Raw genomic sequence first — 26,899 nt, forward strand, 5'->3', positions numbered from 1 at the left:
TAATGTCCTGTCAGGCAGCACTAGAAATCTTACCAGTGTCAAAATCTAGCAGTATGCTGTTTTTTCCACAGCCACAGGGACAGCAAATACTCTATTGCAGAAGAACACTAAATTACATACATAAAATTTTCTTTTGACAAACTCCTAGTCACCTCCTCATTATATGCTGCGAGTTTACAAACAGTTTTTTTATGGTTCCTGAGTTTGTGGGCACAAAATTCACCTCCTTCAAACTTCCATTATTTCAAGCTCAATCACAGTAGCTTGTGGGGATCTGCATGTCCCAAAGAAGGCGTTTTATGTGGAGTGAGAGAAGGGTGGTAAAAGCAAAGCAGAGGGGAGGGCCAGGAGCAATGCTACTGTGCAGCCATTATCTCCCTAAGGTGGGAGCACAGTCTTGGCTAACAAATACTGAAGATTCACACTTCGTTCTCCTGGATGTACTCACTTGACCCAGTTTTCTGGATTTGTGGGAATATAGGCCACTCATTTTTAGGTATTTCTTGCTACTTGTCCCTGTTGATTCACGGGCTTGCAGTTTTCCAAGTATTTGCTCTACTTGCAGGAAATCGGTTTGCTCAGCAAAGTAACCTCTGTCTCATTAGTTAATGGCCTTTCTACCTAATGCAGTCTCCGTCCTCCTCTAAGAGACAGACCTGCTTTTACCCATTTGAGGGAGAAGTTACCCTTACCATACTTCAAGGCATTATACTGGCAGCTGTATTGTTCTCCACAAACACAAAGGATGAAAAGGTAAACGATATTTATTCCAAATGCAATTTAATGTTGCAAAGTATTACATGCTTTCCACAAAAATTCAGTATACAAACTTCAACGGAAATGGAAAAAAAACCCCCAAACCACTCCATACATAATATTTATTCAGTTTTAGTGACCGTGAATTGAGCCAGGGTTTGCCATCACTGAGAGCTAAATATCCTTTCTTAACCTGAAGTTTAACATTCAATGAATGATGGATATCACACACCAATACACAGAATCTATATTATGCCCAAGACACTAAAGGCATCCCACTAATTAAACTAAAATACTAATTGAACGTAAGACTAGGAACCCACTCACTTCCTGCCAGCAAGGGAAGAAAGCATCCTGGGGTTTTGAAACCTGAGGGTGCAAATAAATCACTTTATATTTCAACATAATATGGCTACTTGTGCACATGTCTATTCATCTACATGATCAGGGCAGTGCAAAAACCTCTCTGTATGCCAGTCACATATTTCTTTGGGTACTAATGTTATCGTGAACTGGAGCCTTAGTTCAAAGTGCAATCTGTAAAGCTGTGAATCTGGTAAAAATTGCAATTTTTTTTCTTTTTTGTAATAAATGTAGCTTTTGTCAGAACACAGAAGTTAGTATTAGTTTAATGTAAAGTGCAGTAGCTACAGCTAAAAGTGGTGGGCTGCTGTTACAGTGGAATACTCTGAAACAGTTCTGTATTGGAGCTTTGAATATCAGATAGTGATCTTTGTTCACAGAATCTCCTATGAAAAGTACAAAGACTAAAGGTAAGTTAATAAAAGTCCAGGAGATGATTCTTGGCCTGTAACTGCATTCAGTCACCTCTGCAGTAGCCAAATGTACTGCTGCTATTTTTTAAATTATAAAATAACTTATTTGTGACGAGTCAGACTCTGCGGAGTAGATCACAGTAGTTGACAGCAGGTTGCTTAGAGTCCTTCGTGTCAGAGAGGTCGCTTTCAAACAAAATATTAAGTAGGAAGGCTCCAGTAATTTTGAATAGTACATTTTGTCTGCAGTTACTAATTTCCCAAGCAATACTGAAAATAACTTATTTACCATAACATAATAATTTACCACACAATATAAGAAATCATACTTAAACTAGAGCTATGTCAGGCATTAGCAATCTTAGCTGGGTTCCAGCCAGCAAGCCTATCTGTATCAGCATCTAATCATATGACTTTTAATACCTGAGAAGTGTTTGAAACTGAATATTTCATAATTAGGGAGGGAGGAAGGAAAAGGAAAAAGCATCTGTGATTCGAAGAGTAACAGATACTACTGTATGAATTTTTACAAACAAGCTTCATACAAAAATTTTATCACTGTGTGTCCAAAAAATACATTTCTCTCAGACAAATATACTAGCAAGTGGTATAAATCTTCATTGTTCCAGTGGACAGATTTTGCTGCTTTTATGATGTCAGTCAATGTGACCATAGCTACTTACCTGCTTTGCAGTTCTCAAGACACTCATATCTCCCACAAACAACTTCCCTTTAAGTGTAACAGCATACACCTTAGCTCTTGTTTTCTAAGCATAAATTTGAATACAAAAGTTATCTGAAAGGTTTTACAATACTTGAAAGTTAGTTCACCCCAAAGTTTTTGTTAAAAGCCACTTTGTATGGACGATACTGTAGAGAGTACATTTTCACATTGATAAAAAGCAAGTACAATATGAGAGTTCTTAGTAAAGCACAGGAAAAATGGTATTTCCTTGTCTAATATTCCAAATGGAAACATTGCATAATAATAAAAATGTACATCCAAAGCCTCAACCCACTTACATTCTGATACTAGGTGGAATGTAAGCAGAACCTATTTTTCTCCAGGACTGCAGCTATTGCCACCTACAATTGATAATATTTGAAAAACATGCCAGCACTTTGCATCATTTTTTAAACAGATCTAGCACAGATTTATTGGAAGAACCATAGCCATTCTTGAACCTCAACCCCAAAGTACAACCTTAAAACTAACTGGATCTAGACATCCCTTATCTTCACAAAACAGGCTGGAAAATTTGAATCTACTATTCTTTCGTAAGAATGGAAGACTTGATGTCGCATTTCATTGCTCACTGAAATTTAAGTCTTGGTTTTTAAGTGGTTGTCTACTTTTTCCTTAAGTATACCTAGCAGTGCACTGGACTTTTGCATCACTTTGCAATGCATTGGTGAGAAGTTAACTCTCAAATCAGATGCACAGCTAGTCACCTAAGAGTTTATACAGTTTACTCAAACTGTCAATCCACGCTGACCTGAGCTCTTAGTGAAGTTAATGTTCACACTTCTGTGTGAGCTTCAAGGCCACATTCAAGACCAAACACGTTTGTAGAGGTAGAGAGGGATTTCTGTAACATTTCAGTAAGATGGAAATACACAGCATAAAATTGTCCACAGGTCAGTGGAAACACAGAAAAAGCCAAAACCCTCAAGCTCCTATTTATTTCTAGGGACTGAATCTTCTGTCAGTTCTTCACTGCTTAACTGCACTGATCCAGTTATCCAGTTGCAAACACTTCGCACTGGTCTCCTGTTGTACTTGGGGAAACAACCAGGTACTCAGTGATCCAATGTGATGCACAGCCGGCCTAGGAGGAGCATATCCTTCGAGCACACTTGTGGCCATGTGCACCCACACCAAAAAACAGAGCTGAGAAGAACACAAGATGGCATCTTGGACCGGCTTCCTTCGCAAAGGCCTTAAGCCACAAGTTACAAAAGAAATGAATCAAGCATCAGAGGTGACCTACTGCAGAAGCATCACGTCTTGACTCTCGTATTTGGAAAGAGCTTTTATCAAGAGAAATTCTACATTGAAAACACAGTGCAAAACAGAGTCAACCAGAGAAGCTGGTGGTTACTTTAGTGTTCAAGAGCCTCTACCTTCCTGCTTTCTCTCTCCTAACCAGAGAGAGGAAAGAACACACTTGTCTCCTCTTTCTATGACACCTGAAGTGCTGCACATCTTAGGAAGAAGATAAAATACAACTCTACTCATTTATTATTATTTAAATAACTTCCGTGCTTGAATGTATGTTGAAACTCCATCCCCATTCCACGGTCAACTTCATGTGATCTTCACAGGTGATTTCTTGTGCGCACAGAGGAGGGTGACGTAAGGAACCCCAATGAAAGCCCATCTTTCACTAGGCCAGAACTTTATGACAGGGCCCTGCTCAGGGATCTCGGAGGCTGCATCGAAGTAAGCAAAGCAGACACATCCCAGGTACGCCGCAAGGCAAATCAAAATGTGCCTGAGAATAGACACCCACAGCCCACCCCCCCCCCAAAAAAAGAGAAAAAAATCAGTACATGACTCAGTAAAGCAATCAAATATATCACTATGCTTTTACATCAGTCTGTCCTTCACCTTCTTACCCTGAGTCTAAATTGGCTGCAGCTTTTTGGTGTCTCTGTACCTGACAGGTTTGTGTAGAAATACTGAGATATGGCACCTTGAATAAGAGATCACAATTTGCTGGGTGGTAAAAGAGAAAAGGTGTCAAAGCCCTTCAAAGCTCACCCAGTCCATCCTCAGTTGTTAGCAGTGGAAGTTTAAGCCTTCACAGTCACTGCTTCAGTTGAGCAGTACTGTGAGATTTTTAGTATCCAGAAGGGCAAGGTATCCAGCTCCAATTAATCAACTTAGTTTCTGAAGAACGTGACCAGGCCAAAGAGACTCCTAATCTACCACTTTGAATAGTGTAAGACTTGCTCTGGTCTTATAATCTTACCAGTAATTCTACAAAACACTAAAGAGAAATAGCCACCAAGCAGCGCAGAACGGTAATGTGGTGAGGATGTATCACATTTGAATGAAATTGTGGAGTTTATACACTACACTTACCATACACAGTGCAAATAGGGGAAGTTAAATGATGACCAGATCTCACAAAACACTTTGTCACTGATCCAGCAGAAAAGTGCTAGCATCCACCAAAGACCTGAAAAGAGACCCAGTTTGTACACACGCAGGTTTTCACACCTGAGGAGAAAAAAGCAAAGAAGTTATTAAACAAAACAAAGTTTGCTTTGATGCTTTTTGGCAGTATGGATTTTAGGACAGGATTCATAGTGCAAGGCACACATCTTTAAAATGGCTCTGCCATAAATGTGTTTAACAGAGGAAGCTTACTGACACTAAATATGCCTCTGATGCAACAATGGTGAGGTAGAAAACAAACCTTTTAGTCAGTAGCTGTGTTTTGGGTATTGTGTTAAAATACCAATGTGCAAGTGGTGGGCAAACACCAAAGCATTCCCATATGTATGGAGGGGTACCTAGGACAACAAAAACTAACAAAAATTATTAGTTTATTTTTCCTCCTACAAGTTAGTATTGTATAATGGAACAGTTTCAGAGAATTTCTAAGGTAGAAGCCTCTACCCAGATGGCCCAAATAAGCATGTTTTAGTAGATGGCACAGGAATCCACATCTCAGACAGAATTCCCTGTGTTGACTAAGCTGCAGTTCTTTCTGCAGTTCTTTCCCTCCACAAGAAGCCTATCTTGTTCATATAGAGGTACACCAGAGAGAAAGAGAGCACAAAGTATCTGCTGTCATTACATGCAGTGTAGTCTGCAGATGACCACTGCTCAATACAACAGCAGATGCCAGGATACTTGCATGTCACTACCTACGTTGCAGGTTTGCTCAAAAGCTCACAATTTTATTTCCCTGTATGATGCTTTGTAATTTTACACATCTTGAAAAGAACGGTGCGGGTTTGCTCAGAAGAGTGAAATTAGGAAAAAGGTGGCATCAATATAAACTTTAGGTCCCCAAATGCTATTAAAGTCAAGAATTTGCTGTCTACCTACACTTGCTATTTTGGGGTTAGGTCTCTTGGTGTCAGCAGATGCAGCTCTGCTGCTACTGATATCTGGAAAGCAATGCCAGACCAGGGTGTGACCAGCCCTGTGTGACCAAGGGAAGGCATGGCTCAGCTCCCCTGCCTCATGCAAGAGCAAAGCTATGATTTGGGATTTCCTCCCCTACCTTTTTTTGTTATTGTTGTTGTTAAACTCTTGCTGAATTTCCCAGCAGTCTGAGAAACACTCAGTCCTCTTGGACAATTCTTGCTTCAACAAACTGCCCTTCTCAGAACACTGATATGACCTCTCAAAGCACCGCCAAAGCTACTGATCACATGACAGAACAATGTTTAAAGTTATTTGCTTGAGCTACATCTAAAGAGTAAACCAATAAGCCACATCTCTAGCAAGTATAAGAAGGAATATTCAGCATTTATCAGGCTTACAGGCCCCAGTCTTCTCCTTCTGCATCCTAGAAGGAAAACAAGCCAACAGCAAGTGCCCCACAATTCCTTCCTCTGCCCCAAGGTCTTCAAGAGGGGCTGCTCTAATCTACACTCATCTTCTGTCTTACATCTCTGCCAAAAGGTTGTCAGGAATGTCTCCATGTCTCTTCTCTCCAGCAGATCATCAGCCAACCTTTCACTCTGCTCCAGTCCAACCACCCCGGTAGACTTGACACTGAACCACCAGTTGTCTTCCACACAATTCTTGAGCTCATTCACTGTATTAGGAAGGTGAGCAATGCCTGGAAAAAGTGTCCTTTAAAGGGAGTCTTCACTTTGTGACACTCAGAAGCAAATATATCCCTCGAGGAGGGAGCTAGAATGGGTAAACACTTATTTATTGTGAGCACTGTAGTAGTATTTATGGTCTGTGATCTTCTTTATACATGACTGCCCTGGACAACTGATTAACAAAGTGCAGTACAGACCAAAAAGCTATTTGGTCCTTCTGTCTTCCAAACAAAATACTTGTCAGCCTGAAACCTGTTGTTCTCATTTGATAGATTTACAGAGTTCTAATTTACCAATACTTACCACTAACAGTCTCCACGGCCACACACAGCCTACAGGCCACAGGCTACCCTGCACTCACTGTCAGGGTAGTAGTAATGCCAAGTCTGTCCCCAAGCTTTAATTTGTCACTACACCCTTTGGCATATGAGACGATCTCCAAGTACTTAGTTGCAGGAGGAGAGGGACAGAGAATGACTCCTGCCTCTCTGTGGTGGGAAAGCAGAACTGCCACTGCTAGCAGAGGTTTGCTAAGGGACTCTAGCTAAGCATGCAGAAAAACTAAAAACATACTACAAAGTGTTCAAGGCCGGGTTGGATGGGGCTTTGAGCAACCTAGTCTAGTGGAAGGTGTCCCTGTCAATGGCAAGGCAGTTGCAACGAGATGATCTTTAAGGTCCATTCCAGCCCCAAACACTCCGTAGTTCTACGATACACAGAGTGCCCTGTCCAGGAACACTTCTTTAAAAGCATTACAGGAGCAGCAGTATACCTGTTTGTGGTGTACCGCAAGCTAAATAATTAGTATAGGGCTCACTATAGGATTTTTTTTCACTCTTGAAATGCTATTTCAGTTGACATTTTAACAGGCATTTGAGATTAAGAAACTCCTGAGGCTGAGCATAAGGCAGCTTTATAGCTACTGGATTAGTGACAGAAAAGCTACCAACTGCCTAATCTTGTTGACAGATAATTTTCTCCAGTGTCCTTACCACGAGTTGGTTTTAGGAGCTGGCATTTCTTTTTTAAAGCCATCTATAAATAATGTAACATTCAAATCTTCACACCTACCTTTATTATTCAAAAAAGTGCTTCAACTACTGGCTGAACTGTAATATCCTCCACAAGAAAGATATCACAATAGTTATTTTCATAAGAAAAACACTACCATGACTGCCACAAAAATTAATACTCCACAGAGCATATAAACCAAAATGGCTTTTTTTCTGAGGTCTGACTCCTCCAAGCCGTTTCACGAACCATGAAGACACAGTCAGAGGAGACCAGGTTTGCCCAAGATGGTTTCAAGATTGTCAGTGCTGTGTACTGTAAAAAAGGCTTGTTTCTCTGAAACAGTGTCTTTAATTTTTAAAAGGCTACAAGGAACATAAAGAAAAGAAAGGTTAAGGAGATTTCTGAGTTGCCTATCAAGTTCCAGTGTGCAGCTACAAGAATTCTTCCTCGCAGTCTCGTTCTTATAAGACATCACAGTACAAAATACACCCAAGATCATCAAACACATCCAAGGTACTTAGGGACGTGGGTTAGGGTTAGGTTAACAGTTGGACTCAATGATTTAGAGGGTCTTTTCCAACCAAAATGATTATATGATTCTATGATTTGGCCCAGTTTTATCAGCAAAACTGTACTGGTAAATCCTCCTCATTTGACAGGATTCATGGTCCTACCAAACAGCTAGAGAGCATGGAACCCTGCATAAAAGAAAAGGGAATATTGTTACTGGTCAAAACACACTGCTCTATTAAGCATACCATGCTAAGGCAGATTACCAGTCTTCAGTGAGACACACAACTATTTGTAAGAGCAAGCTGCTAAACCATGTACCTAAGTGGATACATACATGGATGAATTCTGCATGTTTGACTGCTGTGATGGGTACTCATGCAATCTGAGAGAGCAAAGGATGGATGTATTGAGAACACAGAGGCCTTCCTGGACCTGTCTGAAGGACATAAACAAAAATGTGCAACTGTATCCTATTTAAGATAAGAGGCCTGGCCTCAAACATCCAGCTCCTTTAGTCAGTGACCACGCCTGTCAACATGCAACTAGTCTGAATACCAAGAGGAGAGGACAATTAACTTGCATGTTCAAAGAGTTTAAGGCTGCAAACTGAAAGCTTACTTGTTAAAACTCCCCCAACGAAAGATCAGCCATAGAAATGGTACAAATTGTACTGACAGGTTTGTTCAGTACCAACATCAGGTACCGTAATTTATTTTTATAAACTTAAGACTAGATGCTACAGTGTGTACTGCAAAAGACTACTCTAAGGCAGAAACAAACATAATAAGGAGAGCAGAGTCCGCTGATATGTGCACTATGCCTGTGTTTTCTGTGATCACTCACCATATAGTCTTCAGTTCCAGCAGCAACCATGCTTTGGATGGGCTGAGGACATGCTTGCTGGAGACAGGGGACTGCAGCCTGCCACTGCTTTTACAACAATGATGAGATGTAATGCAAATACCACCTAGATGCTGGCAAGACACCCCAAACCCAGCCCATTTCTTCTGTTTTTCAATAGACACAGACACTGGCTATTCAAACTACCACCGAAACAGAACCTGTCAGTTGCAGGTCTCAAAGAGCTGTTGATGCTGCTGTGCTGTGACACACTCAACCCTCCTCCAGTCTGAAAGAAACTGGACGCCACAAAGGTTACATTTCCATTTGCAACTTTTGCCTGTATCATGCTTGGTGTTCTTGGTTTTAACACAAACAGCAGTCATTTAAATACAATGCCAGATTTCTAGTAGGAGAATCAAATATGAAGGGACAGACCTGAAGCTAGGGTAAACCTTCACTGCTCAAGGCTCAGAAGTCAGTTGAGCAACAATATTCTATCATTTGCTATCATCTTTCTGCACATGGAGATAGTTACATGCCTGATGACGACTCCTAAATCATACTAATTTCATGACGTTATAATCTCGATGGTTATTTGGCTTCGAGCAGCAAACCAAAGGATTTATGAAGGGATTTGTTTGGACAGAAATGAGAGTTTTCCAATTTGTCTTTCAAGGACAAGTATTCATTTAACTACCTTTTGCTCCTTTGATCATCTACTGATCACAATACTTCCTAGTATACACCCTACACTGCCAGCTTTGCATTAAACAAGATAATGATCTTTTGTGACAATATTATCTCCTCATCAAGGACAAACAAGAGACAGACAATTCTCATTTGAAAAAACAGTGGTTCTGATTAACCAGAGTCCTGTACAAGATTTACACCAGCCTAGAACAGGAACAACAATAGGGAGTTTTGGTCTAACACATTATGAACTTCAGCATGGAACAGAAGAACCTACTTTGGAGGCTCTTCTCCTTGCTTCCCCAAATATTTGTTTTGCAGATAAATTTCTGCTACAGACTGCCAAGACTTGGATATGTAGGCTCCTTCTGACTGCAGTAGTAGAGAATGGGAGAATTGTAGACATTTAAAATTATGCTTAGATTATTTTTTCTCCTGCAAAAAAGCCCCCCTCTCCTCGGGGCTTACAAGAACATATCTCATTTAAATCTCCTAGGGATCAGTGTAGCTTAAAACAAAACCTTTAATTATTTGCCTTTTACATTTAGGAATTAATAAAAAATATCACTGTTATTACATCATCCCAACGCCCAATTAAGAGTACCATATGTCACTTTAGGTCCCCTTTTTAATCACCAGTTCAAAATAAGGTTTATCTGTGTCCTTAATTCTCTCTCAAAAAACAGAGAGGGAAACTCCACATATTTTAGTAAGATATGAACTTTCAAAAGGAGTTTCAAAAAGATATTTATCTTCAGGCATACCAATTCCTAGATTTGACACAACAGTATTAAGAGCCACTAACTACTTGTTAAGTTTCTCAGGAGCTTATGCCCAGAAAACTGATAGGTAGAGAGTGCACATAAATCATTCAGTGCCACAACCAGATCTCCATTTGTCCTGTCAGTAGTTCCTTGGTGCTTTCATAAATGAGATACCTCCACCAACATTCAACTACTGACTGTATTGTCTACAACTAACCTGTGTGCTGTTTCCCGAGTTTCTTTCACCACAGAAATAAATACTGCTCACAGCAGGATATCTGATGAGAAAAGACTCATGAATACTTTTACAAAACTGTTAACAGAGGGTTCCACTGTATGGATAAGCAGTGGCACAACAGTTTAAGGTAGCAAACACGAGAATCTTTCTGTTCTGACAGCAGCCATCAGAACGCAGACATTTGGTCCTACTCTTGTTTATTTTGACGGACATTTACATATGCAATATGTAAGAGCCAACATAAGTCGTCAAATCCTTCTCAGACACTGGATAAAAGAGAGAACTGACAAATTTGTATGCTTATCCTTGTCTGGTCCTTTTTGTAGTGGGTGAAGAGATGCAAAAAAAAAAGTCTCTGGATAGCTGCTGGTATTGCAGTCATGGTAGGAATTCTTCAAACTGTTAAGATTAGGTTCTTCTCTATTTTCATTCTGGTTTTATAGTTTCTAAGGCCTTGACTGATAACTATATAGCTATTCTCTACAATCTAGTGATTAACTTTATCTTTGTGAGTCTGTCTACCATGTCATGCATGTCAAGACAAAGACTCACAGCCCAACTTTGAGAGCTGGAACACTTCCACACATGGCTGGGTCTTGCTCCATTCTCCCTCTAGTACCCAGACTCTGATCAGGCAATCACCTCACCCATATACACCACAAACACTGTCAGTAGAGTGAAACCCTGGCCCTGATTCCACAATAAACAAACAAATCTGAGTTAGATCAGGTTGCTGCAAGAGATATGTTGCAAGAAGGCTGACAATATCTGACCTAGTATAACATCCCAGGGAAAAAAAAACCAATTCTTGCCAAAAATCTCTGAACTGGCAAAGCAAGTTTATACCAGATCCACGCTTGCATGTGGGGGAAGCATTTCTGATCTGCTTTTACAAGTGTATCATCACACTGTGGCCCAAGAATCTCAGAAGGCAACGCTGCATTTAGCAGAAATGTACTCACCTCTTCAATTCAGCAATGAGTAAAGCTGTGCAAGGAACACCCAGAGTCATTAGCGAGATGTTGTTGATGGCAGGCTTAATGAAGGCAAGGCAGGTAGTAACTCCAGACAGGACACCCACAGCAGCTTTAAACCGGCTCCTGAATGCATTTTTGGGCGAGAAAAACTGCTTTTAATTCAAAACTTTTAATTACTAAACCCAGAAATCTTAAAATTGTTTTAATAATGTAACAAAATTTAGGTTTCCCTATGGGTGTTCGGAAGGTGCAATGACAATGTGCATAAAATGGATGTGGATCTTGCACAGATTTGCATGTGCACACAAAGTTAATAATATACAGAAATCTTTGCTTGACTGTGGTCTTCTGAAGCAGCCACGTGTATGTATACATAGGTGTGCACACAACCACTAAGCATGGGTTTGAAAATCAAAAGGCCACACTCCCATCTTCCTCTTCCCACAAGAAATCAGAAACAAGTTCACCTCTGAACACAGCACTGTGCTTCCTCAAAGCAAAGCTGTGTCATGATTCTTCAAGAACTTAACATGGATTTTTAGGATATTTTGTTACTGTTAATGCCCCAGCCTCTGCAGTCATGTTACAGACTGCTTTATTTTCCTTTACCTCTTAAAAATACTGAAAACTATGAAGTAAGAAAATTTCTTCTAACCAAATTGCATGGTAGGGGAAGGATTCCCTCACTTTTTAAAGCTTACAGCATAAAGGATATCACAATTGCACACTATTCAGACAGCCTGACAGCTTTTATATTAAATATATGATAACTGTTATTTAAACTTCAAGTTTAGACTTTAAATAACTCATTTCCAGTCTGTGGCAGGACTATGGCAGACAGAAGATCAACACGCCCACAGCTTTACAAAACTAGTTGCTGTCCAAGGACGGCTCTCCTATCCCTAATCCTATGTGTAAAGAAGGGTCTCAATATACTTTTGCAGCATCATTCCCTGGCCACAAGTGTCATCACTTTCACCTTCACCTTGCTCAGTCCATCTGCCTTTTGCTTTAAAGGTTTTCTCTTTGCTGGAAGGCAACAAGTTACTTAAGTAAGAAGTTCTGATCTGATGTGAGTGCCTTAATGACTAAAGACACCACAAATCGGTCATGGTAGATAATAACATTTGCTGCATTGAAAAATCTGGAGTGTTGAAGAAAGTGAAGAACACAGTAGTGAGCACAGGATAGATACAGTATTAGAGGACTAGCTAGGCAAATTAAAAAAACCCTGAAATTAAAAATCAAACCTGTTCTGGTTAGAGTTTGTTGCCCTGTTTGTCTTTTTTCTGTATACTTCAGAAAGGAATCAAGACCTTAACACATAACTGCATTGACAGATTCTCAGAAGAAGTGTTCTGAGAAATTTAGGATATAAGACATCCTTCACCTCATCTCAGTATTTCCATGAATTAGTTCAACAGAAACAGGATTTCACCCTATTCCTTTCAGAAGGGACACAATTTAACTTCGTGGCCCATACTATGAACCTACCCGGCACACTATCAGAAGACAGTGACAGACAACACAGGACAGTCCTCTTAGTCTTTTGAGGAACAATTTACATGCAATCAGAGAAATGCTACAAGACTCTGAACTCTTCTTCACTTGACCTAAATATGTCACGTTATTGACCAAAACACCCCAGTACAACCTGTTTGCTTGCTAAGTTGATGGTGTCCTGTAATAGCACTGTGTTGCAATATGCAGAAGTACTAAATACACACCAACATGTCAAAGTCGTTAGGCAGCATAGACTGTATGCAGTAATTCAAGATATACTTTTCTCAGTGAAAGTTGTTTTGAGGAATGGTCAGTCTAGGCACAAACCTTCTCTTCCCTCACCCTCACAGCAACTTCTTATCAGGCATATGTCAAGGAATAAAAACCACAAAAAAGCCACAGATAATAACAATATAAGAAGGCAAGAGACAACAGCCTTCACAATTTTCAGACAGAAGAACATTGGTGCTGCAATTCAAACTTCTCCATTACCTCAATTTCTTTACTGTTTAAAAAAGCAATATGTACAAGGATTAGAGCACATTTTTTAGAGGGAAAAGAAACCACAACCAGATTTTCTAAATGGGCTACAATGCATTTTTTTAGTCCTGCAAGAAAAAGACAAAAATCCTTTTACGACAGCAATAGGTTTCTAAACAAACTTAGCCTTTGAATACTTAAATACCATCCTTAATCACTGTCTCAGATATTCAGATGAAAATTCAGCCAACTTCCATAGGTCCACTTGTACCTACACTTCAGGATATACAAAAAGAAGAGGGAAGGAGGGTTACTCTAACTTTACGTCAGCCACAACTTACATAAACTACTCAGAGAAAGGTCTCCCTAGAATCAACAAGAACAGGTATCTCCAGAGGCAAGTCAAGATCTCAAGTGACAGTGCATAAACCCTACATCAGCAAGTGCAGACTTGGGGATTCTGAACAAAACAGGCTGAGACAAAACCAATGGGAAGAGAATGGAGTGAGCAAATACAGTGGTAGCAGTGGTAAGGCTGGATGATCACTCAGTGCCATTATGTGTAGGTTTAGGTGTTAGCATAAGATGTTTCGAGAAACATGAAAGTGTACATGTATGATTGTATAATTACCTGTCATTCCGAAAAACTCTGGGCAGGTATCTCCTGGGGAACCACATGGCAAGAGCACACATCAGGACCCAGAGAATAGCCAGCTCATCCAGCATCTGGCCCAGGAAACTAAGGGTAGCATGAAAGTAAACAGATCCAATTCCTGGAAGAATTAATCAAAAGACAATATGAATAGTTGCAGTATTGTACAGACCAAAACACATGGCTCATGTTCAGAACTCCATAGCAAATGGTGGATACCATTTGGTCTAGAAAAGGTTAAAAAAAAGAAAAAACTGGACAAAACCTGGCAGCATTTCTAAGAAGGCAATCCAAGTAATCAGCACCTCATTAATTATGAAGCACACATTTTACAAAAGGAGCAGCTAAAGATGCCAGCTCCTACTAGAAAAGTCAATGTATGTGAAAGAACATCAGGTGATAAAGTTAAATGCAAAGCCAATTAAGAAATACGAGCCAAATGCTGCTTCTGAATTTTCTCAATAGCACAAGAAAGGGTAAGACAAAGATTAAAAGCAGCAACTGATGACTAGTCCATAATACAGGTTTACAGGTGAAAACTCACACTGCCCAGGGGCTCTGATTATTCCTTTAAAAGTTCCCAGTGCCTCCAGGAATGAAATAGCTTAAGAATATCACATCTGCAAAATGGCTAAGCCTATGGGCCTTCTCAGTACATGCAAAACTTGTTATCCCCTTCAGCTGTGCTGGGCACTTTCAGCTTTCCTTTACGGAACAAGAGAGGAAGGAGGGTCAGCACTGCTGAAGAGTAAGCCCAGACATAAACAAAAGAACTGATGTGAAGGAAAAACAGGAAGGGAACAGAACTAAGGCCAAAGTTCCCACCAACCTCAAATTGCAAAAGGCATTTTCCTTTCAGAAACGATGTCTGCTTCAGCTTCAACCACGTACAAGCAAACTCCTACAGTGAGGTCAGGACCGCTTTGTTTTGCAAAACAATCAAGTGCAAGCAGGAAAAACTGATTTCCTCTCTCAGTTCATACATGCGCAGCCAAACAAAGACGAACCAACTTACCAACCACAACTAGCAGAGTCCATATTAAATATATTCCACTGTTGAAACAGGTTGCATATTGACGGAACAAGCACATACATATGGGTGGTAAAACAAAAAACAAGACGTTGCTTATCTAGGGGAAAAAAAAGACAAATACAGTATTACAAAGGCAGAAAATAAACAAATCTTAAATATTCATAGCCTGCCTAAGGCATATATAAAAACATTGTGTCATCCAGCAAAGCCCAAGCTCAAGAAATTATGGCCCCAGTTTCTACCAAAGCTGAGCTGTTCTTGCAAAGCATCAATTTGTTTTGTTTAACATCATTAAACTAGTAAGAGCATAAAAACTCCAAGCAACATAAAATGTGGCTAGTCATGTCTTCAAATTACTTTTTAAGTCTACTCCCAGAGGAATTGTGTTGAGAGTCTACAAATGCTCAAGCCTATTGAGATTCAGGAAGCCTGCAAGGGCAAGCAAATGAGGAACAGGACAACCCAGCAACCGACCTGTCCTCTCAATGGCTGTCAAGCCTAGCATGGAAAAAGCACTAGAAGTACTGGCACTAGATAGGGCTAGTCAAGCTTGGTGGAAGTCAAGTGACTGAGCAATATCTATTGTCTCAGAGGTCTGAAATACAAAGCTAAGCCAAAAGAATTACAACCCTTGTTGTGCAGAGTAAAGAGAACCTGGAGCTGTAAATCCTTTTACACTTCATTTTTCCTCTCAGTTCTCCATTACAGAAACAACTGAATATGACTGAAAACTAGTTATAGGAAGGTGAAAAGGCTAATAATTCAGACCACTAATAGCTTTTTAAAATTGAATATATAAGAGCTGAACAAAGACTTATTTTCTCTTGCTTACCAACAATCTAAAGTATGACTCTTGAGTTAAAGGCTGAAAATACTTATCAGCAATTAGCGGGAGCTGTCACTGTAGTGATCACTTGGTTCTCCCCAGAAGGAGCTGCCAGTTCTGAGGGCCAGCTGTGGCATTGTAACTGAACAGTTATGGGAAGACTCTACTGCTGCTTCACAGTGTGGCAGGGGATGAGATGAGCTCCCCAGCCTCACCTTCCTCATTTTCTCCTGCCTAGCCCAAGCACAAGAGAAAATCATATCCAGAAACACTCCCCTAAAGTGGACATAAAAAACAACTCTAGGACAAGAGTACTCCTTGAGGACAGATCCCCTCTTCAAAGAGATGCAACAAACTTTTATTGACATTAAAGAAAAGCCAGTGGAGAAAGGATTCAAGAATGACATACAAAGAGGGCATCTGTTTGTTCAGCTACTGTTATTCACTACTCAACAGACTGAGAACAGAGCTTGCAATGATTAAAACGGACATATCTCATTTAACATTTGAAAGGCATAACAAAACATACTTCTAGGCTGGCCTTCAAAACTGTAATAATTACAGAAGTAGTTTCTCTACTTCATGCATGACATGCCTCATGCATAAGGTATGTCCTCAAGGACAAGCTGCCTTTCCTTCCAAGGTATTGGCTTTGAGATTGCACTAAAATAGTTTAAAAAAAAGCCATCACTCACGCAGTTTAGAGTTGCAAATGTTATGCAAACCTCTGCCAACAACAGCATGATGGTAACAGCACACAGCCCAAGTAAACACATGCTAAAGCAGAGGGCTTCTTGCAGGCAGGCCACAACATCAACTAGTCATACCAGGCAAAGGTGCCGGAGAGATATCTCCTGCTGGATTGCCCCTTCTGAACCAAGGGCTGAAGGGTTCAATTGCCAATTTTCAGCTCCTACGGTGTGTTTTGCCACATAAGAAGCTGCCCTCATAAACCAGATGTGAAAAAGCTGAGGGGGTAGCCACTAAACTATGCCATGGACCAAGCACCTCTTCAGTAAATACAGAAGGACTCTTCTTACTGCAATGCTTTACCCCATCAAGGTGGTGAATGTCACCTTTGTCATTCACAAATTGAGATGGCAGGGACGACTGAGGCCTAGTGAGAGACTGAATGCAGCTCCGGTTGGCTGCAGAGTCTAATCCAGGACTTTGGGTGCCGGCTCTGCAGTTGCTGAGGCTTTCAAGATTGGTTTTGTATATTTTGTATTATTTTCTCTATTCTTATTAGTAGCATTAGTAAAACATCTTTACTTTTTCCAACTCTCTTCTCTCTGTCCTTCTTTCCCTCCCGATCGCCTGTCCTTAGTGGGAAGGGGAGAGAGGGAGGGGCAAGAGGGGGAAGTGGGGGGGAAAGGAGGTTAATAATACATCTGCCAGGGTTTTATTGTCACCCCGCAATCTTAACCCTCGACAGGTAATTAGCGCCCAACGTGGGGCAAGAGAAAGGGGTAAAGTTGAAGATTTTTGGCTTTTCTACTGCTCTGACGTACCTTTCAATTTTCTTGGCACCGTGCCAACTCATAGAGTTGTGATACTCACGCATCTGTTTGCTTTGGACATTATTTAGTTGCATTAAGGCAAAGTGAATTACATTGATTTAAAGATGTTATGGCATAAGTTGTATCAGTTATTTTCTACATTGTGCTCACTGATTCCATATATGTGTTGGGCCTTCTTTTTAAATTACAGTATTCATTATATAACAACAAGGAACTGGACAATGATCACGATGATATTGTGTGGTTTGTCACTGGTTTATTTAATTATATTGCAGCCACTAATGAATTTCTACTCATTTCTGCTTTACCTTGAAAAGCCTCCAGGAGAGATTAAAGAGCAATATGGCTCTGTGTGTGCTAATTGGTCAAGCAAATCTTTAGAAAGGCTGACTAACAACACTTTCGTTTTTTCTCTAGGACAGTTTGCAAATGTTTTAAATAATTTTGAATATCCTTGGAGCTTTGATAGAACTGTGATGGTGTTACCTGGTTTGCTGAATGTGTGTCAGTTTCTGTTACTGTTAAGAGAAATGGGGTTCAACAGAAGGTTTGCATCTCTTTTTAGTCCTGAGATTTGCGGTGCGTCTTTGGAAGCTTTAGCAAAAAGCACTCCTGGCCACTCGGGAAAGAGCAAAACTGGGTTTGTACCTTCTGTATACCGATCCATGAGCATGCCACTCATGTACATTAAGAGACTTTTGTAGTAAAAAAGATGATGTAGAGAGAGTACAAGAATTCTCTCACACTCTTAAGACTAGGCGACAGCTTTTAAAAACTTTTATCTCCATGATGCTAGGGCACAAAAGAAGAGGAATAAAAACAATGGAAATTCTCTAAGTGGAAATTTGACAAATACATGTTATGTGCACAACTGAATGCGACATACTGAACTGCAAAGTACTGACTTTACTAGCAACAGAAAAAGAAAAGTTAGTGTATTTATGTGTTTAAAACACAAACAACAGCTTTTTTTTGTAAATACCTCTGTACAAGGTATATTCCTTTGATCATGTAGAGGCATTTGTTTATGTTCTGGAATAAGGTTATATTGTATCAGGACACATCACTTTATTCATTTCAGAAAACAAACACAAAGAAAAAGCTAGTTTTCCTATAACTGTTCTTTCAGTTTGAGTTACAAACTATTTTGAGGCCTCTTTGCTGAAAGAGTGTAAGACCTGAACACAAAATCACATCAGTCCAACTCAAGCATGTTTTAAAAAATTAGGCTGATCAATTTGTACAAAACTTCTGAACAGATATTCTCATACTGCTTTAATCCTGTTGAGCACTTTGGTTTGCTTTTCAACTAAATCAAATCAAATTAAATTTATGCATAACAGATGAAGATTGAGTCCCACCAGAATAAATAAAACATTTTTTAAAATACATTTCAGATAAGCTGTTCCAGTTTTATGCTTACATGACTATTGCGTGAGACCTCAACTACAACTGTGACCTCAGTCATGACAGTTTAAAATGCAGATTAGTAAAGTTTCAATCTGCAGCTTAAAGAACCAGATGACAGATTCAGGTCTGCTGAAGAGTCCTTTCTGAAACCTCAAGAAGGTTTGAGTCAGTTACAACTGAGCCATCTTAGAAGGAATAAAATTTAGACTCTACTTAAGGTCCCTGTTAGAGTAGGGTCAAAATTTCCCAACTGTCCTGTGAGCACCTGGCTCTTTGGGGGCACAGTCTCAAAACCCCATCAATTCACTGCAAGTCACTGTCTTAATTTTCAGAAGTTACTAACAGAGAAGTCAAACCCAGCGACTTGTTACTACTGAAAAGAGGCTAAACATGACTACCCTCCATGCAGCCTCTTTTTTTGTGGTTTTTGGTGTACACTTCACTGATTTGTACACAGCTGCCACAATATAGCGGGATTTGGGGCAAACTGTTTGCTGTGTCTCTGCGTTAACATGTCCGGAACCTCAGTTATTCACCTGGACATACCAGCAGCCCCTAGCATTTCATAAGCTTCTATACCACTGCTAATCAGCTCAGTATGGTCAGAAGGATACCCATCCCCCTGCATCACTGGCTTCAAAACACACTTGCTGTCTTCAATGAACTTGTTTATCCTGACCTTTTCCTCCCTTTGTTTTTGGTTCTTGCGTGGTGACATCAGACACAAAGAAAGCAGACAGTTTCCCCCACACACCCTCAAAGTTCTCCAGTGGCACAGACCAGCCACCACCCAGACAACTTTGGCAGCAAACTACAAGAAAAAACAAGAGGTTAGCAATGTACTGTGTGCACCATGGAATTATGTTTTCTGTATGTGCAGCACCTTCTATGATACACACTCCAGCAGTGAAGCCAGACATCTACTTCTTTCTTCCACTGGATTTTACCAGTCCTTGGAAGAAAAGGACAGCTCAGATAAGGTTGGAATTTGTGAGAAAAAAACCCTACAAGACCATTTTGAAGTACTAAAGAAGCAAATTAGAAACCCCAGCTCCTCATTTGTGCATACACCACCCTCTACAGAACAGAAAATAGACAAGGCAATTGAAGGGTTTGCTTCTGGACATGTTTTTCATGGGAAGACAAACTACCAGAAAGCTCCACGCATTATCTCACTCCGGCAGGTATATTTGTCACTGCAACTATTTACATAAACAGGATTTAAGGAGTATTTCTCCCCTTCCAAGACGCGTGGTACAGGGCAGTCTGGCTCTGTTGCTGCAGCTATGTTTCCACAAGCTCTCTCCAGCTGCTGAGAGGTACTGGGATGGCATAAGAGGGTTCAGGGATGGTCTATGACTTACTGGAAAGAAGCAATAATTACATTAGTCCTCTTGTCCTCTTCCCTCTCTTTCCTTGCTTCAGCTATTTAGTTAATCAGACAACTTTTCTTCTCCCCCAAAAAGCACATTTCTGACTTCATCCCACAACCACAAGACACATTGTTCTTCAAACCTTTGCTTTCTTGGAGTCAAACCTACCTCGATGAAACTCAATTTTGCGTCCAAACACTAAAGTGTTGGGTATTTGTTGTTGTTTGGGGTTGTGGGGTTTTTTTTTTCAGTTTTTTGTTGACCCATCACCGCCTTGCACGCTGTCAAGTTGCTGCCACCTGTTCCCCTCGGTACTGGACGCAGGCAATCCAGCACCACAAGTCCTGCACTGGGGCACCGCAAGGCTCGGCACGGATGATGAGAGGGCTGCTGCATGCTGTTCACTAACAGCGTGTCCTGAGCCCTCTCCAAACCTCCCGCTTCTATACCTACAACGCCAAACCGCTCACTTTAATTTCAGGCGTACCAGGCACTGGAGAAGAACGAACCGGGCAGCGACAGAAGCGCATTTTATCGTGCCATGAAAACCCGGTACAGACGGGCCCGGCAGGCAGCGGGAGCCCCCGGGGCTGCACCGGGACCCTCGCCCGCCACCGCCCGCTCGCCCACCCGCCACTCCGCCAGCGGGGCAGCACCGATCGCGGCCGCGGCCGGTCCCTCCACCCGGACAGCGCCCAAGCGGCCGCCGCTCCCGCCCCGCCGGGCAGCTCCGCCGCCACGCACCGTGTTGTAGAACTCGGCGATGGCGGGTACGATGGTGTAGTTGTCCTCGCACCAGTCCACCTCCGAGCTGCCGGCCCGCAGCTGGTCCCACCACAGCAGCGCTCCCATGGCTGCCACCCGGCCGCCGCTCCGGCCCGGCCCCGGGGCGCTCGGCCCGCCCCCCGCCCCCCGCCTGCGTCAGGGGCGGGGCCGGGCGGCCGCCCCGCTGCCCGGACAGCCCCTCGCCTGGCAAGGCCCGACGGGGCCCGCCCCGCTGCCCGGGCAGCAAATGGCGGTGGCCGCGTTTCCGCACGGCCAGAGCGGCCGGCCGGAGGGACCGCGCAAGCCGGGCGGACTTAAGTGGCTCTTCCCCCTTCCCCGGGCCGCTCTGAGGAGCCAGCCTGCCCTGACAGGTGGCCTGGCCGCCCTCCCTCCTTCCAGAGTCTTAACGATATTTGCTCAAAGTTTGATGGAAGCAAGTGGCAGCTTCCGGCGTCCTCACGCCTGGCTGGCGGCACGGGAGGGGGCCCGCCGCCATCGCGCCTGTGCGCCGGCCGTGCCCGTCTGTCTGTCTGTGCGCCGGCCGTGCCTGTCTGTCTGTCTGTGCGCCGGCTGTGTCTGTCTGTGCGCCCGCCATGCCTGCCTGTCTGTGCGCTGGCCGTGCCTGTCTGTCTGTCTGTGCGCCCGCCGTGCCTGTCTGTGCGCCGGCCGTGCCTGTCTGTCTGTCTGTGCGCCGGCCGTGCCTGTCTGTGCGCCCGCCGTGCCCGCCTGCCTGTGCGCCGGCCGTGCACCTCGCGCACAGGAACTCTTTTCCGCGGGCACAGCACCGCGCGGCTCAGGGCCGTATCCCGCCGCGCGGGAGCCGCCACACGGCGAGGCCTCAGCCCCCAGCAGGCAGCGAGGGCTGCTGCCGCCACGCCCCTCGGCTGGCGGAGCCTCTCTCGCCATTGGGCAGTCCCAGTCAGACGGGCACGGGCGGTGCCGTTCTCGCGAGAGTTGGCGGGTCTATGAGCAGACTGCGGGCGGAAGTGCGGCCTCTTGTTGCGGCGTCGCGGCTAGGCGAGGATGAAGGTGGGTTGCGCGAGGGGCCAGGGCCGCAGCCGCATCTGGCAGGATTCGGGTTCCGCCGCCACAAATGGCGCCGGCCCTGCGCACGGGGCCGCTGGCGGGGGGCGATGGTCCCTGATGGCGGGGCTGTAGCGCTGCTGTGGTGCGGATGGAAGCGGATTGTTGGCCGGGCGACATGGCCGCCGCGCAGGCCCAGGCCTTTCAGTGGGGGCTCTCCTGCCACCGGGCCATGGGGCTCCAGGCTCCAGTCGTTCCTGCGCTTAGAATGGTTTTTGGCCATGGCGAGGCCTGTCTTATGAGCAGCGGGATCTAGCAGAGAAGCACCGAGTGGGCCGGAGCTGCTGCCAGGCCGTGCTCGAGGGGAGTGTGCCGGGAGGTGGCTCCGAGTCTCTGGCCTTCGCACTGGCCCCTCAAAAAACATAATAACGCGCGGCAGACGCAGCTGACCTTGGGTTCCGGTTCTGCAGTTGTTCAGTGTAACGTGGCCTGCAAAGAGCTTGCAGAAGAGGCAACAGGTTTGTGCTGCCCTCACCTTGACGTGCCTGATTGCAGTCTGTGAAGGTGGTGGAGCTCCAGCTGCCATCAAGCCACTTCGCTGTGTGACTGAGCGAGTGATACAGCCCAGTGTGGCCAAGGACAGGCTTGCCTGTCTCTCTGGGCATGGTAGTGACAAGTTATGGCTAGTAAGCATTCATGTAAGCAGACGGGAAATTTCAGATTTGGAATGCTAAGGTGAAACGAGCAGATAAATGCCAGTGTGCTGTTAAAATGTCTCAGGAGAAGTTTCAACCAAGATTTTTTTCTTTTTCCTTGTTAGCTGAACATCTCTTTCCCAGCCACTGGCTGCCAGAAACTCATTGAAGTGGATGATGAGCGCAAGCTGAGAACATTCTATGAAAAACGGATGGCCACGGAAGTCGCGGCTGATTCTCTTGGCGAGGAGTGGAAGGTAAGAAGTGTAGAGAAGGCTGTGTCAGAGCTGTGACAAAGGACTTTAAACTACAGATTATTTCCAGTATGCAGTTGTATGTTGTTGGCAGGTATGTTAGAAGTTTTTCTTGGTGTATATACTGAATTTTGTGTTGGCTACTGTTCTGCTACTTTTCTAAGTTCCTTTGTTTTAAATCTTATGTTTAGTGCTTTTTTCTGTTATTTGCAGTAGTTCTTTGTTTTTCATTTGGGTGCCATCTTGGTGTTCAGGACACATCTGTACCATAGAAGTGTTGTTCCCTTCTTTACTGATTGAGTTAAAAATTGTTGCTAGTGCATGGGGGAAAGCATGTTGAGGCTGGCGGAATGGGCTTGAAGTATCTGAGTGTTAGTATGGACAGTCCAGCTGAGGTGGGATGAGTTCATATTTTCTGTTGGCACCTCCACAAAGAAAGCAATAAAAGCTTTTTTTTTCCTTTTTACCCACATATCCCCTATTTCAGACCTTTAACAGTGACTTTTCCCAGATCATGGGCACACTGCCCCATTGTTTTGAATAGCATATTGTAATATCTACTACTTCTCCTTGAAGTAATAGAGATGTGCAAGCAACCAAGTGTTTTATTGTTTGTTTTCGTAGGGCTATGTTGTCCGGATCAGCGGTGGCAATGACAAACAAGGCTTCCCCATGAAGCAAGGTGTCCTGACACATGGACGTGTCCGCCTTCTGCTCAGCAAGGGCCATTCCTGCTACCGACCCAGAAGAACTGGAGAGAGGAAACGCAAATCTGTTCGTGGGTGCATTGTTGATGCCAACTTGAGTGTTCTGAACTTGGTCATTGTGAAAAAGGGTAAGAGTCTGGATGGAACAAGCAGTAGTAGAAGTAGGCACCTGGAAGGAGCCTGCTTACTAGAGGCTGTGAAGTTCTATAGAAGACAAATGCAGTCCCAACTTCAGATTGTGAATATGTCTTGAAAGTCCTTCTGAGCATTTCATGCTTGTAATTTTAAAGCTGGTCACTGGTAACTGAAATACTTATTTCTGCCAGCAATATGACTGTATTAAATCAGCAAAGAGTAGCTAGTGGGTGAACCCCAAGGATTATCTAGTATTATCTTGTGATTTTTTGTATTTTAAGCTTATAGTTGAAATTCACCAATGAAGCAGGTGTTCTGTAGATGGAGGATTAACTGGCATATTTAAATTCTCAAAGGTGAAAAGGATATTCCTGGGCTGACAGACACCACTGTGCCCCGTCGCCTTGGTCCCAAGAGGGCTAGCAAAATCCGCAAGCTGTTCAACCTGTCCAAGGAGGATGATGTTCGCCAGTATGTTGTGAGGAAGCCTCTGAACAAAGAAGGTAAGTCCTCAAACTCTACAACTCTGATTTAATGTAATTTTCAGCAAAAACGTGTCCAGCCTACTTCAGTGAATGAAACATACTATAGTAGTAGGTCCAGGAGTTGACCGTTGTGGTATTTAGGCTTTATCAGCTGTGACTTATGGATAAGAAGTAGAGTTTCATGAGTGTCTGGTTTCTTCTACCCCTTTCTTCCTTTTACATCTGCTTTGACAGAGTTTGTTTATAAATGTATGATAGAATCAGGAGTAAATATTTACTACTGGCGTTAAGAATAATCCAGACATAATTGTCAATGAGAGAAGGTTAAATATGAAGTGGAATGGTTCTGGAACATTTTTATGAGGTGGAGAAAAAATGCAGTATGTAGAGAAGATACTAAGATTTTTCCCTGTTGCTTATGACAGTCTCAAAAATGAACTTTAATTGGGAGAGCACTGTTTTGCTTACCACCTGTCTCTTTCAATATAAGATTTTAATTCTGGGTTCTGTTGCATTTGATCAGGGTGACTTTTTAGCAGAAAAGACATAATAACAGCTTTGGCACTGTGACAGCTTGTTGAGTAAAAGACTGCAATTTTCTGGATCACAGAAACTGTTCTGTCCATTAAAAATGTGATCCTGGTGGACATCGGGCTGCTTGTGACTGCTGCCATCAGGCAGGATTGAGTAGTGAAATTTTACAGATAGGTGTGGTGGTGTGTTTTTATTTGCTTATTATGGGCTATGGATTTTTGGTTTTTAGAGATAAACATTTCAAGCCTATCTAGGATTGTAGAGTGCTTTTTCAAATTGAAAACATAATGGCTTGTTGTGGAAGCTAGATGATTAGTTTCTATAGTTCTTAAACAATTTAAGTCTAGGGGGGAATTCAGATGGGCCTGCTGAGAAGCTAGGAATTTTCACAAAAATGCAAGGAATTACAGATGCACTATGTAACGCTTTGTTTCATTAAGAAACTATATTTTGCTAATGCTACATCTGGCAGTAATTGTTTTTTTCCTGCAAAATCTGTGAAGAGGTTGAACGCTGTATAACAGGAGTGTCAAACTCATTTTCATCTGGGGCCACATCAGCCTCGTAGTCGGCTTCAAAGGCTGAATATAATTCTAGGACTGTATAGTAGGTGTACTTACATGTACAGAGTCTTAAAATTGCACTTGGCCCTTTGAAGGCAACTGTGATGGCCCCTCTATGAAAATTGAGTTTGACACTGCTGCTGTATAAGTTGGTATAGTATGTAGTACACAAATGTTACCATAACAGTAAATGTAACTTACTCTTAAGCTTGCTAGAGGAAGCCTGACACCCCTTTGAAAGGTAATCTGCCACTTCTGTTGATACACAATTATTTTTTTTTTTTGGTAGGCAAGAAACCCAGAACCAAGGCTCCTAAGATCCAGCGACTAGTGACTCCTCGAGTTCTGCAGCATAAGCGCAGACGCATTGCTCTGAAGAAGCAGCGCACTCAAAAGAACAAGGAGGAAGCAGCAGAATATGCGAAGCTCTTGGCCAAGAGAATGAAGGTGCGTTTGCTATATGAAATATCTTGTCCCCCGAAATCAGGGGGTTTGATAAACTTGACTGTATGCTTTGAGCTGCTCTTACTTAGCTCCTTTTGCATAGAAATGCTTGCATGTGGGCATAAAGATTGCTGGTCATGTGTTTTTGTGAGCATTTCTATGGATTTTTGCCAGTCCTAGAAAATTAGAAGTTAACTAGATAATTAATTTGAAAGCTGATTTTTGAAGAAAACAATGAACAGTTTTGGCCTGTGAAGACAGGTTTTGCAGTAGCGATTTTAGTTCAAATGAATTCTAGTTTAACAGAGATGCCCAAGCATTTGATGAGTGAGTGTGTAGAGAAATGGGATCCAGTTGACCTGGATGGAAAATAACCTGGCAAGAAGCTATTTGTTTGGATGAGTTTGCTCTTGCACCTAAACAGCAGTGACTGCTGAAGCAGTGCTTTTAGAATATTTAGCACGGTACCTTGAGTGCTTAATGACTTCCAGACTGAAAATGAGAGTAGAGAGACCTCTCTAGTCTGTTGTGAACTCTGTGTTACTATTTTTACTGTAATTTTGGACACCGGTCCATATTGTTTAAGACATGGATCTGTACAGGTTTGGCTACTTGAAGAATTTTTTTGTGAAGAAGGGAAACTGTATTTTGCTTTATTGAGTTAAGGAACATTTTTCCCTAGTTTGTTCTTTTGTAGATGTTTTGAAGTGCTTGGCTATGTGCAAGATCTTAGTACTGACTTCATCTTGCTTTGCTTTTCAGGAAGCCAAGGAGAAGCGCCAAGAGCAGATTGCGAAGAGACGCCGGCTTTCTTCATTGAGAGCTTCTACATCTAAGTCTGAGTCAAGTCAGAAGTAAAGATGTACATGATAATAAAAATAAACCATTTTGTGGTTAACTTTCAGTATGAGACTTTCCAGTGCTGGTAAAAGGTAAAGCCTTTGGCTGACTCTGGGCAGAATTAAGTGTAGTTAAGTCAGTCACTGTTAACAGGCTCCCCAGGGAAGTGGTCGTGGCACCAAACCTGTCCAGAGTTCAAATGATGCTCTTAGTCACATGATATAGTTTTGTGAAGTGTTGCGATAAGCAGGAAGTTGGACTTGATTCTCATGGCTCCCTTCCAACTCAAGAT

The 26,899-nt window shown here is 42.6% G+C and overlaps 2 protein-coding genes across 3 annotated transcripts; one reads left to right on the forward strand and one right to left on the reverse strand.

Moving 5' to 3' along the window:
• Positions 1 to 774: 774 nt before the first annotated feature.
• ACER2 (alkaline ceramidase 2) lies at positions 775 to 21,036 on the reverse strand. 2 transcript variants are annotated; one of them, XM_080362740.1, is made up of 6 exons: positions 20,907 to 21,036; positions 15,016 to 15,130; positions 13,980 to 14,121; positions 11,351 to 11,488; positions 4,621 to 4,758; positions 775 to 4,027 (listed from the first exon to the last, which is right to left on the reverse strand). In XM_080362740.1, the coding sequence occupies exons 1-6, from the start codon at positions 21,012 to 21,014 to the stop codon at positions 3,841 to 3,843; spliced, it is 828 nt and encodes a 275-aa protein (XP_080218866.1). In that variant the 5' UTR covers positions 21,015 to 21,036; the 3' UTR covers positions 775 to 3,840. The 2 variants fall into 2 exon arrangements, with proteins under 2 accessions (XP_080218866.1, XP_080218867.1); XM_080362741.1 differs by lacking the exon at positions 20,907 to 21,036 and adding an exon at positions 19,469 to 19,557.
• Positions 21,037 to 21,865: 829 nt separating this feature from the next.
• Positions 21,866 to 26,671, forward strand: RPS6 (ribosomal protein S6). Its single transcript, XM_080362071.1, has 6 exons — positions 21,866 to 21,956; positions 22,771 to 22,902; positions 23,524 to 23,734; positions 24,098 to 24,244; positions 25,613 to 25,770; positions 26,530 to 26,671. Exons 1-6 carry the CDS (start codon positions 21,951 to 21,953, stop codon positions 26,623 to 26,625), a joined length of 750 nt encoding a protein of 249 aa, XP_080218197.1. The 5' UTR covers positions 21,866 to 21,950; the 3' UTR covers positions 26,626 to 26,671.
• The last annotated feature ends 228 nt before the right edge of the window (positions 26,672 to 26,899 follow it).

Source organism: Nesoenas mayeri (assembly GCF_963082525.1).
Source record: "Nesoenas mayeri genome assembly, chromosome: Z".
NCBI lineage: Eukaryota > Metazoa > Chordata > Aves > Columbiformes > Columbidae > Nesoenas > Nesoenas mayeri.